The sequence below is a fragment of the Mangifera indica genome, chromosome 4, assembly GCF_011075055.1.
Source record: "Mangifera indica cultivar Alphonso chromosome 4, CATAS_Mindica_2.1, whole genome shotgun sequence".
In the NCBI taxonomy this organism is placed as follows: Eukaryota; Viridiplantae; Streptophyta; class Magnoliopsida; order Sapindales; family Anacardiaceae; genus Mangifera; species Mangifera indica.
Window position 1 is genome coordinate 11,718,739 of NC_058140.1, and position 22,937 is coordinate 11,741,675.

General features: G+C 34.8%; 4 protein-coding genes across 6 annotated transcripts; 2 read left to right on the forward strand and 2 right to left on the reverse strand.

The window, feature by feature from the left end:
* The first annotated feature begins 173 nt into the window (after window positions 1-173).
* On the forward strand, window positions 174-4,656 carry LOC123212843 (guanine nucleotide-binding protein subunit beta-2-like). 3 transcript variants are annotated; one of them, XM_044632059.1, is made up of 7 exons: window positions 174-189; window positions 886-1,069; window positions 1,151-1,245; window positions 1,790-2,214; window positions 2,837-3,194; window positions 3,515-3,627; window positions 4,371-4,656. In XM_044632059.1, exons 2-6 carry the CDS (start codon window positions 964-966, stop codon window positions 3,623-3,625), a joined length of 1,095 nt encoding a protein of 364 aa, XP_044487994.1. In that variant the 5' UTR covers window positions 174-189; window positions 886-963; the 3' UTR covers window positions 3,626-3,627; window positions 4,371-4,656. The 3 variants fall into 3 exon arrangements, with proteins under 3 accessions (XP_044487994.1, XP_044487995.1, XP_044487993.1); XM_044632060.1 differs by lacking the exon at window positions 174-189 and adding an exon at window positions 620-636; XM_044632058.1 differs by lacking the exon at window positions 174-189 and having other exon boundaries at window positions 746-1,069.
* A 145-nt stretch (window positions 4,657-4,801) lies between these two features.
* LOC123212842 (coatomer subunit gamma-2) lies at window positions 4,802-11,428 on the reverse strand. The gene is made up of 18 exons (XM_044632057.1): window positions 11,235-11,428; window positions 10,753-10,850; window positions 10,610-10,660; window positions 10,305-10,418; window positions 10,003-10,203; window positions 9,802-9,903; window positions 9,022-9,129; window positions 8,700-8,933; window positions 8,135-8,385; window positions 7,803-7,974; window positions 7,547-7,702; window positions 7,390-7,440; window positions 7,017-7,157; window positions 6,736-6,933; window positions 6,502-6,633; window positions 6,246-6,419; window positions 5,601-5,840; window positions 4,802-5,340 (listed from the first exon to the last, which is right to left on the reverse strand). The coding sequence occupies exons 1-18, from the start codon at window positions 11,278-11,280 to the stop codon at window positions 5,146-5,148; spliced, it is 2,664 nt and encodes an 887-aa protein (XP_044487992.1). The 5' UTR covers window positions 11,281-11,428; the 3' UTR covers window positions 4,802-5,145.
* A 1,299-nt stretch (window positions 11,429-12,727) lies between these two features.
* On the reverse strand, window positions 12,728-15,769 carry LOC123214281 (putative proline-rich receptor-like protein kinase PERK6). The gene is made up of 7 exons (XM_044634048.1): window positions 15,205-15,769; window positions 14,264-14,794; window positions 14,075-14,161; window positions 13,909-13,979; window positions 13,725-13,801; window positions 13,482-13,626; window positions 12,728-13,389 (listed from the first exon to the last, which is right to left on the reverse strand). Exons 1-7 carry the CDS (start codon window positions 15,767-15,769, stop codon window positions 12,946-12,948), a joined length of 1,920 nt encoding a protein of 639 aa, XP_044489983.1. The 3' UTR covers window positions 12,728-12,945.
* Window positions 15,770-19,604: 3,835 nt separating this feature from the next.
* Window positions 19,605-22,688, forward strand: LOC123213104 (ras-related protein Rab7). Its single transcript, XM_044632461.1, has 7 exons — window positions 19,605-19,794; window positions 20,049-20,075; window positions 20,227-20,326; window positions 21,086-21,232; window positions 21,347-21,427; window positions 21,588-21,733; window positions 22,318-22,688. Exons 1-7 carry the CDS (start codon window positions 19,742-19,744, stop codon window positions 22,382-22,384), a joined length of 621 nt encoding a protein of 206 aa, XP_044488396.1. The 5' UTR covers window positions 19,605-19,741; the 3' UTR covers window positions 22,385-22,688.
* The last annotated feature ends 249 nt before the right edge of the window (window positions 22,689-22,937 follow it).

Genomic DNA, 22,937 nt, shown 5'->3' on the forward strand with positions numbered 1-22,937 from the left:
TGCTCCATCTCATCGCTGATGCTTCTTTTGCATACCTGAACCTGCTTTCTCCATTTCTTTTGTGTTTAATATACATCTATAAAACTTTAAACCTGGCCCACCATGATGCTTTTTAAAAACTGCCAATATATTTTCCCAGTCTCCAATCAATCCCCCAAATCCAACTTTTGGTTAGTAGAAGTGCATGAGGTTTGAAATTGGTTCAATCATTTTCATATTTGGTTCAATTTTATAGTACTATTATTTTTAAATCTTCTTCATTTTTTAATTTCAAGCCGTGTGCTTTAGGGTAGAAATTATAAACCAAATGCTTCCAGTATGACCTCTTCTTCATCTTCTTCTTCTTTCTTGACCTTTTCACGTCAACCCCATCTCCAAAAAAATATCACAAGCTTTAAGTCAAAGTAATACCCCTTTCATACTCTAACTTGTCTACAAAATTCAACCTCAAAAAATCATTCTTTAACTATCTATCGATCATGAATTAAGTTTCGTAGGATTAGTTGTTTATCATTGATCTATTTCAATATAATAACAGATTTAAAAAAAAAAAGTAATATATTTTCAAGCTGCACTGGTAACAATTCCTCCTCAGCAACATAAATATAATGGAGGACGCGCAGGAGCAGCCACAAGGTATGACACGTAAGAAAAAGATGGGGCCGGCGGCGTTGGAAAATATTGACTCTTTAAACTCTTACATCGCTGTCTCTGTGCTTGTCTTATTATTACAACAATCTCTCGCTTCACCTTAAACACGCCAACTCAACTCAACACTTAGCTTAGCTTTCTTCTGTCTTTAATAAAATTTGTTTAATATGATTTCAGTCTATTAACTTTACCATATATCAAATTTTAATTGATTATTTCATTTCACTAATACAGTGAACTTGAAATGAAACTCTAGAGCTCAATTCAGACATGTCAAGTAAATCAATTTGATCGACGGACGGAGACGACGCCATGTCTGTTTCGGAGTTGAAAGAGCGCCATGCCGCCGCCGTAGAATTGTTCAACACTCTAAGAGAACAGTTGAAACAGAAGCGCCAGCAGTTACATGATACAGACGGTAAGATTTTGTTGTTTTATTTGTTGAAGTTTTTATTTTTGTTTGTACTGAATTTAGATCTGAATTGAATTTTTGTTGCAGTTGCTGGGTTTGCGAGGGCGCGTGGTGAAACTCCGGTCAGCTTTGCTCCTACTGATCTGGTTTGTTGTAGGACCTTGCAGGGTCACACTGGCAAGGTGATTTTTATTGGAGAGAGTGAAATTTGTTGTTTGAAAATTCAATTAGAAAGACTTATGTTGTCAGATTATAATACATGCTCTTTTTATATTTTAATTGTGTTTGCGAGTTTTCATATGATTGGTTTGGATATTATAGAATGAAATGCAGAGTTTGCTGTATTTTAATGGATTTTTGTTTTAGATTGTGTTTTTTTGACTATTATGCTTAGTGCTGAAACCTGTGCTTGGTTATGAAGAGCCATAATTTATGATTTAGGGGTAGCTTAGTGCTAATAGACAAAGGAGTGTGGAGTGTAGACTGAATATAAAAGGAGAAATTTACAGATAATTTCTTATGGTTGGTGGCAAAAATAGAATATTAAAGAGTCCTAATAGTTAAGCAAATGACAAAATTTTATATTATCTTAGTGGAGTGTATGACATGAATTTGTTGATGGACACAAAGAAAACAATGGTATGTAAGAAAATCAAACTTTGAGGCTGTAGGATAAGAAAGTTGTTAAATGGGTTCTAATAAAATTTTTCTTTATGGAATTTGCAGGTATATTCACTGGATTGGACTCCTGATAGGAATCGTATTGTCAGTGCATCTCAGGATGGACGATTAATTGTGTGGAATGCCCTTACTAGCCAGAAAACTCATGCTATAAAACTCCCTTGTGCATGGGTAAGGACGTGTGCCTTCTCTCCAACTGGTCAATCTGTTGCCTCTGGTGGTCTTGATAGCAATTGCTCCATTTTCAATCTGAATTCACCGACTGACAAGGATGGGAATGTGCCAGTATCACGAATCCTCAGTGGGCATAAGGGTTATGTGTCTTGCTGTCAGTATGTTCCAGATGAGGACACTCACCTAATTACTAGTTCTGGTGATCATACATGTGTTTTGTGGGATATTACTACAGGCTTAAAAACTTCTGTGTTTGGAGGAGAATTTCTGTCTGGACACACTGTTGATGTACTAAGGTATTTTATATGATTCTCATTTAGCAGGTTTAATATTTTGAAGGAAACATTTTTTCCTTAACTCCTTTGTCTAGTAGCTCTACAAAGTCAAGACATCTTATCTAGCAACTGAATACGGTTTGTGAATGAACCCAATAAAATATAGATTCATCTATGTGAGATTACCACATGATAATAGGAGTCACTTGATTTGGGTTTCGCTAGGTAAGTATAGATGGAATTTTGCGTACTTCAATATCATAATTCATGGGTCTGTAGAAATTCAACAATTTTCATTGAAGTAACGCTTCTATGTTAATATCACTGCAACAATCAAATTCTTAAAGGAGCTCATGGCACCCAACAGTTTAAGCTCATGGGTCTGTAGAAATTCAACAGTTTTATTGTTTTATACTTTTTATCTGAATCTTACAATGGCAACCTATAGCAAAGCACCTTTTAGTTTTGTTTGAAATGTGCTTGTTAAACTGCTCAACGAGTCCTGCATTAATGTTTTTGTAGACATTTCAATTATACAGCAACTTGTGTGATGTAGATGGAAGAGTAACTGATTTATAAGTTCAGGGAAATTATATTTCAATGCTACTTCACCATTTATTCCTCTTTTTCCCTTCAATTTCAGTGTTTCAATTAATCCCACAAATTCAAGACTTTTTGTATCTGGTTCCTGTGATGCTACTGCCCGATTATGGGATACCCGAGCTGCAAGTCGAGCAGTGCGTACATTTCATGGGCATGAGAGAGATGTTAATGCGGTGAAGTTCTTTCCAGATGGTTATAGTTTTGCGACCGGTTCAGATGATGGAACCTGCAGGTTATTTGATGTCAGGACTGGTCACCAACTCCAAGTCTATTATCAGCAGCATACTGATAATGAGGTCCCACGTGTAACCTCCATTGCTTTCTCCATATCTGGAAGACTTCTTTTTGTTGGATATACAAATAGTGATTGCTATATATGGGACACTTTATTAGCTAAGGTATGTACATCTTGTTGTTCTGTTTGTTCAGAATCTTTTGTGGTATCAGTTGCATCCAAATTAAAGTTGTTTAGTTTCATTTAACTATATATTTTGGGTTTGGATTTGTTGCCGCTGTCTAAATCACTTGGGCTGTACATGTTCATCAAAGTGTGGCTTGTTTTTTTAACTTTAGATGTTTAAGAAGTACTCAGAGAATGAGAATATGTGGAGGTGGCCAGTTCCCCCACCTTGAGTGAAGGCCATTATGTAGCACCCAAGGTTCTAGAGCTAGCAAATATAGCCTTTTTCCAAGAGACTCACTGCATGTTTCTTGACAGGTTGTTTCGAACTTGGGAACTCTCCAGAACTCACACGAGGGCAGGATCAGTTGTTTGGGCTTGTCAGCTGATGGAAGTGCCTTGTGTACAGGAAGTTGGGATACAACCTAAAGGTCAGTCTGCATTTGAACTTGCCCATGCCTTCTCATTTTAATGCCATATGATTATGAGAGGTGGTACCACTTTCAGAATTTTTTTTGGTTTAATTTCAAAAAATCAATGCCAGTGAAGAAAGAAAAATGAACTGATTTAATGAGATTTATGCAGATAAGGAAATAATAGATAAGTTATAAAAATGACCCCTTGCAAAATAGTATTTTATTCGTACATGATTTTCATTGTCTGTGTATGGGAATTATACAAATTGAGGAGCATTCAGTCTGTGTGGTTTCACATCTATTTGTCTTAAATGGCGAAACAGTTTCATCTATAATAGATTTTTCCGTATTCAATGAGTCGAAATTTCAATCGAAGAATACAGAGCTAAGTGGTGTATTAGTAGTCAGTTCCAAGAGCACATACTTGATGCAGTCATTTTTCTACTTTGCAGACAAACTGTTATACAATGATCTTTGAGCATTGATTGGTGTGTAAAATGGCTGCATAATCTTGTGTGTGAAGGATTGGGCTAGGCACATGGTTTACATTTTCATGACATTTAACACAAGCATTTTAAGTTAAAATTAAATGAGAGCTAACATCAGAATGTCATAAGTCAACTTTTGGTACGCAACTCATTCTGTATTTATAATCTCTTTTGCCGCGCATTTCCTTCCTGTGTGCGATAGTTAGAATAGAAGTTCACTGTTTTCGCTGAATCTTGAATTTGATTCTTATTTTTTCTTGTTTGTCTCAGGTTTGGGCTTTTGGAGGGCATAGGACAGTACTCACTTGAGGAGTACTAGGCTTCTGGGTTATTGGTCTACTTAGGTTCTGGTTCTCAATTGGAATTTACTGCATCTTACCTCCTCAGTAGATTCATTTGTTACCTTTTAGTTAGTTACGTGGTCTGAGTAATTGTTATCCGCAATATTATTTATTCAGATAGAAAGATTTTCCCTTTACTTTCTTGTAATCCTCCTGTGAAAACTTGACCTTTTGGTTGGGTGAGTATAAGATGAAAGAAAAATAAATTATAGTTACGCCTGAGTAGAAATAAAATTATTGGTTTTATCTGCATAATTAAATATTCTATATACTCGTAAAATTAGTAAAATTATTATTCTCTGACACGCACGTCAGAATTCTTAGACTGCAAGTTAAATTTTATACCAGAACAAAAATCCATTTCGAAATTCGCACTGCTTCATAGCATTGCAAGGTCAGTACCTCAAAAATCATATTGCGCATATGTGCCAAGTAAATCAATCAGGCTTGATGGCAACTGTACTTAATCCCGCTTTAGAACTTTAAAAAAGAAAAAGGAAAAAGGTTTCCTTCTATGAATTTGGCTCATGATTACAAAGAATATAACAGATAACTGAAACAAATTATTCTCTCTAGCACGACTAAATCCCAATCCAGGCCTTGCAAATCATCTTAAACAATCTTTCAGTCTTTTTGCAGCCATCTGCCTATCTGATTTCATCTCCAACAGAGGCTCAAGTACCAGGCAAAAGGATACATCACTTTTAGCCACTGGCCACAATCTCGTGAATCACATCACTGACAGTTTCATCCTCAGATCTAACAGATAGTTTCATGGCGATGTCCTTTGGACCATCGACTCCAAATTGCAACCGCACGAGCACCTTCACATTGCCAATGAAAACACCAGACAATAGACATGTGTGTGACCTTGAGTTGTTTGGTACAACCTCCGTGCCCTGGAGAACACCAAGATCAAAAGGGAAAGTAGCATGATATCAGCTTCATGGATATCACAATGACGGATGCTAGAAGTGTTATAACTGGTAATTAAAATGAAAATCGATGCTTTTATCCGGTGCAAATATCTTGATCTCTTTTATCGAAAAAAGAGAAGCCAAGGTTTTACTTTTATTTTGGCCAAACTCAATATAATGAGCCTGAATATGATATTCTTAGTTAGTGTCCGGCAAGTAGATATTTGTAGGAATAAACTGACCTCACAGGGCTGCATGCCAAGAAGACTGATGACAGCACTAACAGCTTCAGCCAGGCTTTCCCTTGGGCCAAGTCCATATTCATCAACACGCTCAAAATCTGGGCCCATGCCTTCCCACGCATTCCTGAAATTGGAGACAGCCACTTTCATCATGTAATCTGCTGCAACAACCTCAAGGTCCTCCAACTGGTATTCATCTTCCACACCGTCATCCTCTGCCTCACCAGTGCTAGGATCAACCTGGTAACATCACCCAAACATTTAATAAATGAAAGCTACTAAATTAAGTTGTTTCTTTGATAGTTATTAACCAGCAGTATGAATACTTTCCAACACTGTTTCAAAGTTGCAGGTGATTTTTTCAAACCTTTCAGAGCATATAATGGTAACCCTACAGTCATGGTGCTAGTACAATCTGGTATGCAAGACTGAATATGAGATTCCTTAAAAGAATGCAACGGTCAGATACCCATTAGTATTACACAACTAAAACCAATTTTCACTTTGTGACATGCAATCAAACAACCCAGATGAAAAGAATAACACTTACAAAAAACAATGCTCTGATTAACATTAACTCTAAACAAGCTTCTCCAAGGAAAAAAAAGCTGTGAGATCTTCAGAGATAAGGACATATAACTTCACCTCCTTAACAATAAATCTGAGCAAATTAGAAAATTTGCCAACTGCTGGGACTCCCTCTGGTTTCTCAAATGCAACAAAAGTTTGCCCAGGTGAATCATAAGGTAAAGATCTTAAAGTTTTTGTTGCTACTTCAGAAAACTCCTCGGCTTCAGAAGCATCTACAATAACAATGACCTGTAGTAGACAAAGAATTATATTGTGAAGACTATCCCAACACAAAGAAAGAAAGCACTGTTTTCTAAAGATGGGTCCTTACATTTTCCAGTAATTGTTCTGGAATTGTATTAGTGCAGTTGTACTGAAACACGATATGCCTATCAAAGATGTGCTTCACAACATTAACTGCATATTCTGTTTCTGCTTCAGTAAGCTCAACAGGGGCTGAGGACTGGTATACATATATAAAGAACAACACATTATTACTTAACTGAGATATCAAATAAACAGTAACATAATGCAATAATTGAAAAGGAAAATCTGGCCAGAGAACCTTGAAAAGCTTTCCAAATTCAGAGAACTCGGGAACTGAAGATAGCAGTTTCTCATAAGCATCAACAGTTGATGTCGGGCCACTTGGAGCAGCACCAAGACCAGTTGGCTTTTTACCTGGGGCCTTCTTTTCAGCAAGAGGCTGTGACTTAACTTCCTTGGGCACAGAATTAATGTCAAAAGGTTCTTCCGAAGGCTCCTACACTCATAAGAAACATATGAGAGGCTGACCTTAATGAATCTCAGAAATTGCAAAAGGAAAAGTAACTAAAGAAAACTTACATAGTTTTTCAAACTTGTCTCCAGGTTGTTAAGAGGGATGTCCAATGACCCAAAGAGGAATTCTTTCACATCTTTATCAGTTTCAACAACAGCACCATCACCCCCAAGCGTATTCAAGTAAAGTGTTGCCCTATCGCGAACCTGCAAACATGGAAGAATATAGAGCCCCTTTAAACAATTGATAGGACAGGTAACACTTTTAAATGGCAGTTAAATTCAGAAAGTAGAAAAAGGTAAATCTTTATTGGTATAAAATTTTAACATAATTATCAGAAAATATTAAACGTTAGCAACCAACAATTCACATACATAATTGATGGACAAAGAAAAGAAGGCAGAACTTAAGAACTTGGTTCATGAAACAGAAACGCACCTCATCATCACTGTCATAGAGGCAGCGTCTCAATAAAACAAAAATACGAGGCTGCAACACAGTGTAACAGACTTAAGTCACTAGAAAACAATGTCTCCTAGATCTCATAGTTGAGAGAGACGATAGGATAAAGAAAGGGGAGAGGGGCAAATAATACCTTTAATGAATCAACCATAGCACCAAACTTAGCTAATGTGCTAACAGCAGCAGCACGAACAGTTGCATTCTCAAGATGAACACGATTATAAATGTATCGAATATATTTGCTCGCATCTGAAGTTTTGGGACCTTCGATTCCCAAAAAATGCAATATCTAACCATATGTGAATGAAATAATAGTTAGATTACAATCAAAAGAGAAAGAAAGAACTAAAAGAGATGAATACAGAAAAATTGATGGAGGAATATGACACCTGCGTAGAAAGATAAGTAAATTCACAATCCTCAATGAACTCGCAAAGGTGAAGCAGCCCACTTTCTTTTGCTTCAGGAATATCTCTGATGAGGATAACAATCGAATCTACAATTGCCTTTTTGTACTCAAATCCACCTTCCTCCCTAAGAATGTTGCTCAAAAAGTTCATCCTAAAATAACAAATACAAACAGAATTTAGTTCAATACATCATCGTCGACACTCACATTTCAGAAACAACTATAGAGAATATATATCCAACAAAAAATAGAAGCAACTACGACAGACTAGATATTTGTTATATAACACAAGCAATGCAATATTGGTCTTACAGAGATCTGTATTTCAGTGGGAACTTTAAGCATAATGATCTTATGGCTTCCACCACAACAATCTTAAACTCATCAGCAATATCAGACATGAAATTAGTTATCTGCTTCATCAGTCGGTCCACACTTGATTCATTTCCGGTTTTCAGAAGAGTGGTAATAGCAAGTGTGGCAATACTTCTATTCTGGTCAGATATTAAACTCTCCATATCAATATTGCAGTTAGTGACAGCCATTGGATGTGTCATTGCCACCTGTAGAAAGATCAAGCTTATGGTCAGCATAAAATGAAAATCCCTTTCTCACCATGAGCAGTAGGAGCCACAACTTCAGAAAATCCAAATGAAAATAATGAAATTTCTTTCAGATATCTTTCTATGTAATTGTTTAACTTTAAAGGAAATTCCAACAATATTTCCGAACTTTTCAAACAAAATAAAAGGATCAATCTCGCCTACTACCCTAGATTAACTTTGTTATCCAAAACTCACTAAATCACCATAATTTCTTCACTATTAGTAATTGCATTAGTAAAGCCTGTAGTAATACAAAGGCAAAAGCATTCAACCTTGTTCAAAGTGCGGACAGCAGCAAATCTCAAAACAGGCTTGGAAGAACTCAAGAAGAGCTGAAGAACAGTAATTGCAGGAGTCAATTCCCGGCTTGTCACACCATTGAGCTCAGTAATTGCTCTGGCAGCCTCAAATATCACCATCTCAGCCTTATGGCGCAGGCAACTCTCAAGAAAATCATAAAATGGGCGGTCTCCTGTTTGAGTGTTAGTTGCAGACTCACGAATTACCTGAAGAGTTGTAATAATTTCTTCATAATGTTGACTGCAAAAAATTAATAGAATAAAATAGAAATAAATGCCAACAGGAGATATATACCTGAGTGGTATAACGTATCAAGAGACATTGTGCCAGAGGAGATCGAACTGTTCCCCTTGTCAAACTAGTAACCAACTTACTGACAGCAAGTCGATCATTCTGCCTTATCTGCAAGTTTGACAATTGACATTCATCAACCAATTAAGTCTTGCATGCAATCTTGACACATAATTTAATGGAAGCAGTATAGTAATAGAAGCTCACAAACACACCCAAAGGAACAATCATATATGCTTTCTCCATAGAAAGATTAAATCATAACATGGATGGCATGCCTAAAATCATTCTAAAATTAATAACAATCCCAAATGCAAAATAAAAAGTGAAACTCAGGCTATTCCACAGTGATCTCATTAAAAACAGTTGCAAACCAAAAAAAGTAATTTGCCATATGGTGCGATCATTGCCTGAGAAACTATAGATTTGCATAAAATGACAATGAATGGATAGGCAGCAGGTATAAGGTATTTGAAGTGGCTGAAAAGATTATACAACAAAATATATATTATAAATAAATAATAAAACCTTGGGCACAATATTAGTTTGGAGGAAAAAAATCATTAGTTTACATAATTAGAGGCCAAAATTTACATCCCCAACCAACCCTGACAGTATTATATGGTCTAGTAAGGACAAGCTCACAATCAAACCTAACAAGTTCTCTAAATGCAAGCATCAATCTTTTAAGGCAACTAGATCAGATAATATGATAGACTGGATTTTAATCCAACAGAAGTTGGGGAAGTGAAAGATACTAATGAAACTAGGAATCCAGCATACCTGATGAAGCAAAGCCAAAGCATGGAACTGTACTAGTGCTGCCCGTGACTGCACAGCTTCCTGAACCTCATTACTCCATCTTTTCACAATCTCCGGATTTGTCTGTAAGAGTATCGACGATTGGATTAGTATGCAAAATAGCATAATTTTCAACTAAAATATCAAATTGAATTTTACTCATTACTTATAATTTGACAGTACCTGGAGCAAGTGGATTCCACTAACTAAGGCTGCACTAGCAACCACTGGGTTCTTATCAACAATTGCTTGTTTCAAGTACCGCTCAATCTGGGTTAAAAGGGTTCCATCTGTTATCCGGCAAAGCACACGTATAGCATTTGCCCGATACATGTCTGTCTTGCTATTCATGTCCTTCATAAGGGAGCTAGTCACAATAATAACCTTTTTTGGAAGAGCACATCGGTCATCAATATCCATATTGCACAAGCAAAAAGAACCAGATTATTAGATATGGAAAAGAAAATTTAAAAAGGGCATATAACCTCATCAGCAGATGGTGATAGCTCCTTTATCATCAAATACACCATTCTCCTTAAGCCTATATCTCTTGATTGGAAAAGCTTTGTCACAGCAAAGAAAACTTCTGTGGCTTCAATCTACAAATTTAGAGCAGGCAGATCATTGTGGTATAACACGACGTTTTCATTCATACAACTCATCTAATGCAAAAGCAAACCATACAACAAGGATTCATCATACCATATTATAACATACTAAATAGCCATGGATCTAATCCTTCTTTTTGTAACCAATAATTCAAATAATACAACCCAGGAATTAAAGTTACCTTAGTGAATGTTTCCCCTTGGTTCAGTAAATAGAGAAGTTTTGTGATGACCTGAAAATCATAAATGTGTCAACACAAAATATGGCTATTAAACGAATACACACAAATGCAGATACAAAAATAAGATTGAGTGACTACAAAACCTGCGAGCATCTTCTAGCATCAAGCTGTGGATCATTGAAAACTCTAGCATCTTGCAGAACGGCACCCTTCTCAATCCCCAAAAATGGAGAGTACTCCGCTGTTTAATAACAGCAATTACACATATAAGAACGATTCTATTTCTTGAAAACAGTAAGAATAATTGCACAGCCACCAGATCCAATTCACCAAACATTTTCCTTCAGATGGGTAAAATGAACCGTAATTACAGAAAATTAACAATCCACATTGCAATTTACAACTACAAAACCGTTACCTAATCAGATCAATTTAAACAAAACCAAATCCATTGAAACGACACTGCACATATTCGATACTGGATCCACATAAACGCTTAAAAAGAGCGAAACTACACAGATCTAGAACCTAAAGCTGATCCAACACTTATAGCCTAAAATTTCTAAATCAAACGAAATTGAATTGAAGATATGAAATGAAACGAAATTGAAAAGTTGTCAGGAACCTTCGTCATCACGATCGTCATCTTTCTTCAGGAGAGGCTGAGCCATGGCTTAATCGGATGATTAAATCTTTTGAGATAAGAAGCTCTGTGTCCCTGTTTGAGTTGTGCAACGTAGCAGTGACTTTTAAGTAAGACGAGGCTCGCTCGCGCTGGGTGTAGCCCGTTTGTGTTATGTATGCCTTCTATGCCAGGAAGTTCAAAGGGAGATTCAGAAAGATGATGGGGGTGAGAATAGAGTGTGTGTGTGTGTAGGGTGTAGTGTGTGTAGTATTTGCTGTTGAAATGGTCGGACTAATGGGAAGGCGCCACGTTATACATGAAATACTTATTTCGGAGATTGAATGACTTAACTGCCCCTTCGTTTTATCAATGTAATTTATGATTTTTAGATTTATAATATATATATATATATATATATATATATTATATATATATATATATATATATATTATATATATATATATATATATATATATATATATATTGGAAATTATTAAATATTGGCATTAGGAGTTTTCCTTCATTCTCTTTGATCAACACAAGATTGGTTCTGAATCTGACATTGAGATTCCACAAAAGATTTCTGATAGGCCGAATGGCTATTTTCACCGAAGGTTGGATGAACTGATAAATTTTTATTTGCTAGGCTTAAAAAACCTATGAAAATTAATATAAATTAGTCTATACAATTTTTTAATAAAATTTTGAAAATAAAATATAATTAGTTTCAAAGTTTTTTTTTTTCAATAATTGTATAAACAGTCATTAGAAATCATTAAAAATTTTGATAGACGGGTAGGAAATTAGATTTTCCCAACTTAACGGTTTGGAATATGTTAGTTTATCAAATTTTGGGTGGGAAATAGTCATTTGACCTTTCTGATATATATTCATAAAATAGTGGAAGAAATGAGTTGAACTTGCTTGAGTTTAAGTTCGATTTGAACGAGTCTAAAACGAATTCAACTCAAGTGAGTTCAAGCTTAAAACTTCAAATTTTTTGAGATTGAACTTGAGCTTTAGGATGTTAAGCTCGAGAATTTAAAAAATTTGATACAAAACGATATCATTTCGATCAATATGTATTAAAACAATATTGTTTAAATTAAAAGCTTAATTCGAATCCGAGCTCAAATTTGATTTGGCTTGAATCTAGCCTTATTAATATGAGTTCAAACTCGATTTGGTTTAAATTCAGCACTGAACCATAATCAAATTGGTAGATGGAACTATGACTATACAGGAGAATTAAATTGTACTGTTAGAATACTTAGTTGAATAGGATTATGGAAAAAGAAGTTTGTTGATAAATACAACTAATAGTTACATGATTAATTCAGTCAATAGATAATTATTTCCATTGAGGGACACGTTTGAAATCAGATGCGTTCATGCAATATTCAAATCTGCAAGCATCCCGCAGGTTGCAGCCTTTGACTCCAGCGAGCAACATGCAAGAGCAGCTAGCATGCTTTATGTAATAATACAAATTCAGGGAAAAGACAGCCGAAATGATTAGTTAATCTGTCTGTCTGCAAATCAATGTTTCTTGCAAAACGCAACACACCCTATTGACAAACGCTATCTAGGTCTAACAATATACAAAAAGGAGCACAGAAAAAGCACGAACAAAAATCCCAGTTTCTGAAATACTGGTTATAATTCACAAGTAAACTTTGTGCATGTACGACTTCACCAAACTTCTACTCTTTCATTTTTGAAACGGCTTTACTGGAGGAACTTGGCCCCGGTTTCCAATTCCATAGTCGCTGCTGTCGGGTCCGTGGTCGCTTGTTGCTCCATATTCGCTGCTGTTGTTGAATTCACCACTCTGATCTATTCCGGCAGTCTTCCTAAACTTCTTCAAGTCGTCAGAGTAGCTGCTGTCGTATTCAGAAGATCTAGAACTTGCGCTGCCAACTGCCGAAGCTTGCGGTTTCATACCATGCTGCAAGTCATCCAAAGAAGCGTCACCTTCTAGGGCACGCACAATCTGGCTCATTTTTGGTCTTCTCTTTGCAGAATGTCTAATGGAAGCAGCGGCAGATGCCACCATGCGTGCCATCTCATGGACGGGATAGTTCCTCTCTAGATAAGGATCTGCTAACTCATCGTAGTTGCCATCTTCAAGAGCACGCATACATAATGGTCGAGCCTGCTCACAGTTGAACATATTTTTTCTAGATTAAAGAACAAAAATTAGTAGAAACAAGCAAAGTTTTGTTAGTAAAAAGGGAGGGTTCGCACCCAGTCCACTAAGCTGTCTTCCATAGCCCCAGTGGCATCAATAGGGCGTCGTCCAGTTATTAGTTCCAAAAGCACAACTCCGAAGGAGAAAACATCAGATTTATCAGTGAGCTTGCCACTTGAAGCATACTCGGGCGCCAAGTACCTGCAATTTATTTGGCCTTTGTTAGCTAGGAAAACGTAAAATTCAATTCTTGTTTATTTTTCCTTCATATAGAAATTATGAGGCATTTAGCTTGTTACCCAAATGTTCCCATTACACGAGTGGATACATGAGTATTGTTGTCTGTGGTCAACTTAGCCAAGCCAAAATCAGCGACCTGGTTCAGTGTTAACCATAAATAAAATTTAAATCAACATCATACAGTCATTGGCCGGTTGAAACAAGCTGAAGAAATCAATATTAGTGGTTTTATATTATTTATACCTTAGCTTCAAAACTGAAATCAAGCAGAATGTTTGCACTCTTGATGTCTCTGTGGATAATGCGATGGTGGCCTGTGTGCATGAACCAAACATTTTAATTATCTCTTCGTATCTGTGGCTGGAATGAGAGAGAGAACTGAGTTAAATTGTGCAGAATTTATACTCACAATCTTCATGCAAATATGCAAGCCCCTTTGCTGATCCCAGCGCAATTTTAAGCCTGGTAGGCCAATCCATAGTTGGGTTTCCCTTTCCTATCAAAATCAACAATGATATTAGTAAATCTTATTATTATTTAACGCGGAAATTTTATTAAATAATAATAGTGTGGGAAAGGTAATTAAGGTAAGGATTACCATGAAGGTGGAACTCAAGAGTGTTATTGGGAAGAAACTCATAAACGAGAATCCTTTGCTCATTTGCAATGCAATATCCCACAAGAGACACAAGGTGGCGATGATGAACACGGCTAATGATCTCAACCTCAGCCGTAAATTCACGGTCCCCTTGCCCGCTACCCGACTTCAGAGTCTTCACCGCCACTTCTTTGCCATTGGGCAATTTCCCTTTGTACACGTATCCAAACCCACCCTGACCCAATAGGTTAGCCCGAGAGAATCCATCGGTTGCAGCCGCTAGCTCTTCATAAGTGAAGCTGCTCTGATTTAGCACAGCAGGCATGACTGGAGGCGGGGGCGGGGGCGGCCCTAGAGGTCCCTGTGGCCCTGAGTAGCCTGAGTAATTCATGTCACCGCTTGTCGGTCCACCATGATGAGGTGGCGTTGGATGGCCTGCAAAAGGAGGTGGTGGCGGTGGAGGTAGGATTTCATTTTGCTGCATATACAGTTGATTGTGAGGGCCGTTGTAATATTGACCAGGTCCGCCACCTGCACATTAACAGCGAGCAATTTTTGCCTAGAAAATGTCAGATTCAGCTCAATAATTTTGCAGCTTCTTGGTTTTTCAGTCTTGTGGGAATTGAAATAAAGATCCATCTCTTAAAAAAAAAAAAAAAGATAATTGTAAGAGAAAATTAAAACATACTCTTACAAGTTTTAAAGGCAAAGAAAATTCTATCATCATTATCAATCGTTATAATTTCTTATGTTTAATACTTCTAACGAAGTAAAGTATAATAAAAACGATGATAGTAGACTTTTTATCGTTAAAACATTTTTACAATAAAAATTATATTTTTAACAATATTTTTCTTACTTAAATTCATAAATTTATTTAGCTTTCCTTTGTTAATGACAGTTTTTTTCAATTACACGCAGAATAATTTTTTAATATGTACCATGAACTTGCGGATTCTGCCAATGGGCATGCTGTGGATAGGGCATGGGCGAAGCAGTGTTGGCATAATAGGTACCGTTGCCGTTATAGTGTTTCTTCTTTCTCCTGCAGCAGCAGCAGGCCAAGCAGCAAATTAATGCGATAACGAGCAACAAACCAGCTCCAGCGGCAATTGCTGCTATAAGAGGAATGGATGCCGTAGAGCCACCGCTACTAGATTTGCTGGATGATGAGGATGGTGTCTTTGATGATGTCCCACTTGGAGGCACCAACGCTATTGACGAATCACTAGACGGCGATGACTTCGACGATGATCGAGGTGGCGGTGGTGAGAGCCATTGGCTGTTGCCGCCACTACTAGTATGGTCATTCTTGGTGCCGTCATTATTGTTGTTGTTATTGGATTTTTTAGTTGGTGGAGGTGGGTTATTTCTTGGTGGAGAATCTGTATTTGAATTTTTGGGTGGCGGTGAGGATTTTGAAGAGGATGGAGGTGGTGCCTGAGACTTTTGTGGCGGTGATTGTGATGACGATGAAGGAGTCTTCGAATTGCTGTTATCAGTCATGATGATATTAATTATTATTATTAGATGATTATCCTGCAAAGACGCCGGAGAAACCCCCGCCCAATGATGCCCCTAATCAAACACAAACACAACCAACATTAACATCAACCCAAACAACCAACAAGTCGAAGAAACAAAGAAGAAATTAGCTTTAATTACAAATTACAACGCGAGAGCATGGGTGGTTTGCCAGAATCAGTGTAACTTATGACTGCAACGACGACGTAATTGAAAAAGTTATGAAAAAAAAACAACAAAATGAAGGTTTACTTGACAAACTTATTGTCTAATTTCGCCATAACCTTTTTGCTAAAACTAATACCTTCCATTTTGTTGATTGGTGTTGATTGATTTGGCTGTATGTTTTTACCTATTAATGGCGCCATTGAAGGAAAACGGACATTTTTTGACCTAGTGCTTCAAGGTAGCCGAACAAATGTCGATTCTCTCCTGCTAATTCGGCTTCTTTTATTGCATAATTAACTACAATATCTATAGGGTACTTCCAGCGATGCTGGTTTCGATTACACTCTGAAAACTTCATTGAAAGTTTAATTAATTACATTTATACATAATTCTGCATGATTATCAAATAATTTATTTAGAATTTATGCTTAATTTTTCACTATTTCGATCACATGACATCAAAGTGTAGGCTTGGGTGATTACTGAGATCGTAGGGGCACATTATGTTCTATTAATATCGATTATGCACATAATTTTACCATTTCATTAAATTTTAAGTATAGCTTTTTGAAATTATAGAATTTTTAATGCTTGATTGCTCTTTCAAAAAATTAAATTGCCAAAGGTTTTATTAGTAGTTAGCTCAAAATCCCAATTTTAGAAAACTAATGATATCACTGTGAATAGCATATTTGTTAGTTATATATAAATGGACAGATTATTATTATTATAAATCATTGATATTTTTGGACAAGAGATTATGATAGTTGAATCATGTATCAAAAAAATAATTTTTCATATCATGTATTGAGTATCGTATCATATAATACAACTTTTAAAAAATATAATAATAAAAAATTCTAATTGACACTTCATCATATTATTAAATATCACAAATACCTTTAAAAAAAAATTCTTATATACACTCTTACTACATCATCATTTTCTTTAAAAAGATGTATTAATTTGTATCGATAATATGTATCATATTAATTCTATATATTTTCTTATTCGTATAGTTTTTCATCTGTATTGTATCATATTATAAGATATGTATTGTGTATTGTATGATAATAATAACTATATAAATGGTTAAAAGTTTTGGACAATTCATATTTTTGTTAAATAAATAATTGGTATAATATTAATTCAATATATATCGTTTTTTATCTATATTATATTGTAGAATATTAATAACCAAACCAAAGGACTATTTCTCACCCAAGTTTAAATGTGTTCTCAAAATCACACATGTGAGGTTTGAAAAGCTAAAAGTCACATCTATCAATTTAAAATCTCAATTAAAATTAAGGGTAAAATTGTCATTTAACAAAAAAATTTAAAAACTAAAGTTTTATTACCTTTATCCACCTCAATCTGAAAATCTTATAATTCTCTCAACCCAAAATTTGAAAATTCAATATTTTTCCCCTAGGGTTTGTAAGTCGTCACCAGAGTCGGCCGTCTCTGACCACATTGGCTCTCATTCCTCGCTTGACTCTCTCTGTCAATCACATCCCAACTACTGACGAAACTTATTTTATTTGAGATGAAGACAACCATTGAAGGTCTCAAATGGTCATGTCATCTTCATCTAAGACCTTCGATGATTATCTTCGTTCGAAACAAAAAGACTTTGACAAAAATGATTTCATCTTTGTTAGAGAAAATAGGTTTTGTCGGTGGTTGAAATGTGATCGACAGGGAGAGTTAAGTCAAGAGGGAGAACGCGACCAAAGACATCGAAGTTCACCATCTCTGGTGACGATTTGCAAACCCTAAGGGGGAAATTTGATTTTTCAAATTTTGGATGGAGAGAATTATGAAATTTTCAAACTGAGGGAGGTAAAGGTAATAAAATTTTAGTTAAAAATTTTTTTTTGTTAAAGGATGGGTTTATCCTTAATTCTAACTGAGATTTTAAATAGATAAATGTAACTTTTGATTTTTTAAATCGCACGAGTATAACTTTGAGAATACACCTAAACTTGGATGAAAACTAGTCCTTTGACCTAATAACCTTATAAATGGTTAAAAGTGTTCAACTAGTGACATTTTTGTTAAATAAATAAAATATAAAAGGGTTGGATTTTAAATACTGGATTAATCATTGATCATTTTGCTACTATTATTATCATCGAATGTAAAAGTGTTCGGTGTTAATCAAATATGTTAACTATTCATTCAAAATATCTATTTATCCTTTAAACTATTATATAGCTCACGAAATTAACGCCTACTTAAGGGTGTTTATGTAACTTCCAAAATTAGGGACTTTTTTTCACAAAATTTCAAGGGTGACAAACAAATAACTTGTGAAGTTTGAGGTGTTGTGTTATTAACTTTAGATAAAGAAATAATTTTAATATTTTTTTCGTATTATTTAGTAATATATTTGAAATAAATATCATAATATTTAAATAATATATTATTATATAATTAAATATTATATTATTTTTAATTAAAATTTATTAAATTATTTGATAATATAAAATTTATATATATAATTGAGTATAAACATATAGTTTTATTGTATTTATAATTCCTTATTCTATTAAAAAAATAGTGATATTTGACATTTATGAAATAAGTAATATTATATATATCCAATTTTAAGTATTTAATTAAAAATTTAGATGATTTATTATTATATAATTAAATATTATTTTATTTTTAATTAAAAATTATTTAATTATATGATGCTATATCAATTAAATATTTAATTTAATATTTATAATAAAAGTATTTGACATTCACGTGAAGAAAACACCAGCCGCTGTTATGGAGACATTGCCCGTAAATAATTAAAAAGAGCCACAGGGCCATTTTCCACCCAAAAAACATGTTGTTATCTCAATTTCTTTTATTAATTTTGAAAATCTTATTTACTTATCCATAGACGATTAAAATTAATAAAACTTTAATATTTTAAAATTTTATTTCTCTTTTTCTCTAAACTCTAAAAATGAACTATTTCCCCCCTTGGCTAAGATTTAAAAAATAACATCCCTTAAGGTTTAGTTTTTAGTCCCCTACGTCAAATTTGACGATATTGCTATTGACGAAGCTTCTCAGACATATCACTATACTTTGGCAGTCTCTCTCCCTTTTTCTAGAACGTCGATGACACAAATCCAACTTGGAAAGACAAAGAGCTTCGTTAATTTTCAATTTTCGATGAAGTTTTTTGTCTTTTTAAGCCAAATTTACGTTGACCAATGTCCAGAGAAAGGGAGAGAGATTGCTGGAGTATAGTGATACGTTATGGAAGCTTCATTGATAACAATGACATAAGATTTGACACCGAAGAATGAAAACTAAACTCTAATAGATACTATTTTTTAAAACTTGACCAAGAAAGGAATAGTTAATTTTTAGGATTTAAAAAAAAAAAAATTAAATTTTTATTTGTTTTTAATATTATAGATAAAATGATGATTTTACTTTTAAAATTAATTAATTTTAATTATTTATAAGTATGTAGATAAAATTTTTAAAATTAACTATAAAAAACTTAAGATAACAATATATTATGGGTGGTACATAGTGTTTGGCCTAATAAAAAAATAATTTGAGTCAAAAACAAACTACAGGTCAGTACAGCCTTGCCATGAGTGAGCACAAAAGACTTAACTAGAAAAGTCTGAACACCTTTTTAAACGTCTTGGAGCAAGTGGTCCTCTCTACGACACTCGCAACCGTCGTTTTAAACCACACTCTCAACTCTCTCTCCCTCTTTACTCCTTCCCTCGAGCTCTTCGCAGATCCATCGATCCTTTTGAAACGATGCCGTCTCGCAGAAGAACTCTCCTGAAGGTCATCATTCTCGGCGACAGCGGGTCAGTTGGTTTGTTAATTCGTGAATTCGTCTTGTTTAATTGTTTATTTTGTACGAGGTCATTTTTAATTTAGTTTAGGTTTGGTTTCGTTCGTCTTTTGTTTCAGTTTTAGTGTTTCTGTATAGATTAGACAGATCTTCGAGATCTTAAATTTACGGAGTGTGATCCGATCATTGTTTGTGATTTAAGTTCGTTTATCTATAATGAATCAACACTATTGATTGACGTAATTTGTTGTAATTTGTATTTTATAGGGTTGGCAAGACCTCATTGATGAACCAGTATCCTTTTTAGCTCATATTTTGTATTAATTGATTGATAGGGTGTTAATTTTCTGGTTTCTATTTTTAAATGAATGAGATTATTGTTAATGTGGGGAGCATTCTTTCATTGGCTTTCGCGCTGTTGTTTGGCTTGACTTTTTGTTTAAAGGTATGTAAATAAGAAGTTTAGTAATCAATACAAGGCTACTATTGGAGCTGATTTTCTGACAAAGGAAGTTCAATTTGAAGATAGGCTTTTCACATTACAGGTTAGTGGCATCCTGAGTTTTTTTGTTGGGGTTGGATGGATACTAAGTTACTTACGCTAATTATTTTATATGATGTTGTAGTGTAGGTGTTTCAATGCTTGTTTTCATTAATTGGTTTGATTGCTGTGATTCACTCTTGACTTGATGTGCTTTCATTGTAAGTGTAGAACTACTGCTATTATGATTCATGTGCTTGAGATTGAATGTAGACAGTATCTTAGGTGGCTGAGGATCAAATCTTTCTATATGAAAGAGTAAATAAGGTTAAAGAAAATAGAAAAAAGAAAAACTCTGTTGGAATGTTTCTCTGGTTTTCAATCATATGATTAATGTTTGACTAGTTTTCTGTCTTGATCCATGCAAAAAATTCCAAGCTGTTTGTACTTAACATTCATATAACGGAGTTGGAAAGAATAGCATCTATTAGATCACTGTTCTATGTGGGAATCATAAAGAGCACACCCTCTTTCATGTACTTGTTACATGAAATTCTATTGATGATTATTTGGGATCCATCTCTTAAAAAGGTTATTTAGGATTTTCATTGCTTAAAAAACTTTTGTAGTCTGTCACATTCTCTGGGTGTTAATGTGTAATTTGGTGAAAATGTGATCGAATTTTTTCTTGTTAAGCGTGTATACCATCTAAATCATTTAGCTGACACTTTGCTACAATTAGGTTGTAGGGTTTTGATTCCATTCTAAGTTTTTGAGTTTTCCTGTGCCAAAAGGATTAGTGATGGTATTCTCTTTTCTTCAGATCTGGGATACTGCTGGCCAGGAAAGATTCCAAAGCCTAGGTGTTGCTTTCTATCGCGGTGCTGATTGCTGTGTACTTGTTTATGATGTAAATTCAATGAAATCATTTGACAACCTGAATAACTGGAGAGAAGAGTTCCTTATTCAGGTATTTCTTCTGCGGTTTTGTAATTTTTGATGAAAAGTGACTGAATCCTAACAAATTTATTCAAATAATAGAGAATTTTTGTTTTTAGTAATTAATTTGAAGAACATCTGGCAGGCGAGTCCTTCAGATCCAGAGAATTTCCCATTTGTTGTTCTAGGAAATAAGATTGACGTGGATGGTGGGAACAGTAGAGTGGTATGTATTTTCCTTTATTAATCATCATGTGCTCTCTCTCTCTCCCTCATGCACACATGCCCACAAACAAGCATAAACGTGCACACATACAAATGGATATCATACTAAACTGGATCATCAAGTTTTTAAGTCAACATGCTACATTTTGTGAATTTTACAGGTCTCAGAGAAGAAGGCTCGAGCTTGGTGTGCCTCCAAAGGAAATATCCCCTATTTTGAGACCTCTGCTAAGGAAGGAGTTAATGTGGAAGAAGCTTTCCAGTGCATAGCTAAGAATGCCCTGAAGAGCGGGGAGGAGGAAGAGATGTAAGTTAAAAATTTGAACCATTTCTATCTACATAACAACACAACTATGATTTGTATCTCTCTTTCCTGTATGTGAGGGAGTATAACATTAATTTTCTGACACACCACACACACATCCTTTTTTATTATTATTTTAATATTTCATGGTTTCCAGTAGAAAAGAAGCATAAATATTCTATTATGAACATTGAGAGAACCATACATAAAAAACTAGTTATTGAGATTGAAAAGCTTAAAGTTATAATCCCCTAACTTCAAACGTATACTTTTCAATATATGATCCAAGTCTCATTCTTTGCACTTAAGATCTCAATATATTCTTACCATTTATTTTTCTTTTGGGATTGAAACATCTGACGAGTTAACTCCAGGTTGATCCTATTTCTAGTAATTTTTGATCTATATGAATTTTCAACTGAGAATGTTGATTGCACTATTTCTCCACGGTTATAATGATAATGTCAGGTTGATGACTTAAAGCCTAAATGTATTTTAAATGTTTCTATTCTTTTTGTAAATGACACTAATGTCACTTTTTTTTTTTCGGGTCTCCTCTACCTGTCAAATACCTCTTTGTTTTAAAGATACTTGCCAGACACCATTGACGTTGGAAACACGAGCCAGCAGAGGTCTACTGGATGTGAGTGCTAGAAGTGTTACCTCATTTACGAAAGCAGCAATAATATTTTAGCAGTATTACAAATCATTTCCCCTCAACCTTTTTATGGGTCTGTTTAAGTCTACACTGTACATTTGTCTTTTGTGTGAAACGGATTGGTCCATTCATCTTCGTTGGATTTAGTTGTTTAATGCCTTCTGTACTGCTCGGAGTTAGTTGTTCAATGCCTTATGTAATATTGCTTTTAAAGTCTTATATTGTTGTTGTCGTTGGGCTGGATACTGCCCTTGTTGACCATTCATGATTTTATCTTAATGATTTCAGTTATTTGTTCCAGTATCAAGATATTGAATTATTATGTCTGAATAAAAATTGATTTGAGAATCATATGTTTAGTGACATGGAATTTTACTTAAATCAGACTAACCCTTCAGATCGGAATCAATTATACCAAAAAGGTCATATTCTAAATCCAGTAATCAATTGTACAATCACCAAGTAAAATGTCACTTGCTTGAACTCGTATCCTCTGTTATATATATATGTATATATATCGCCTCTTATTTTGCCTCGAGCTGCTCTTAT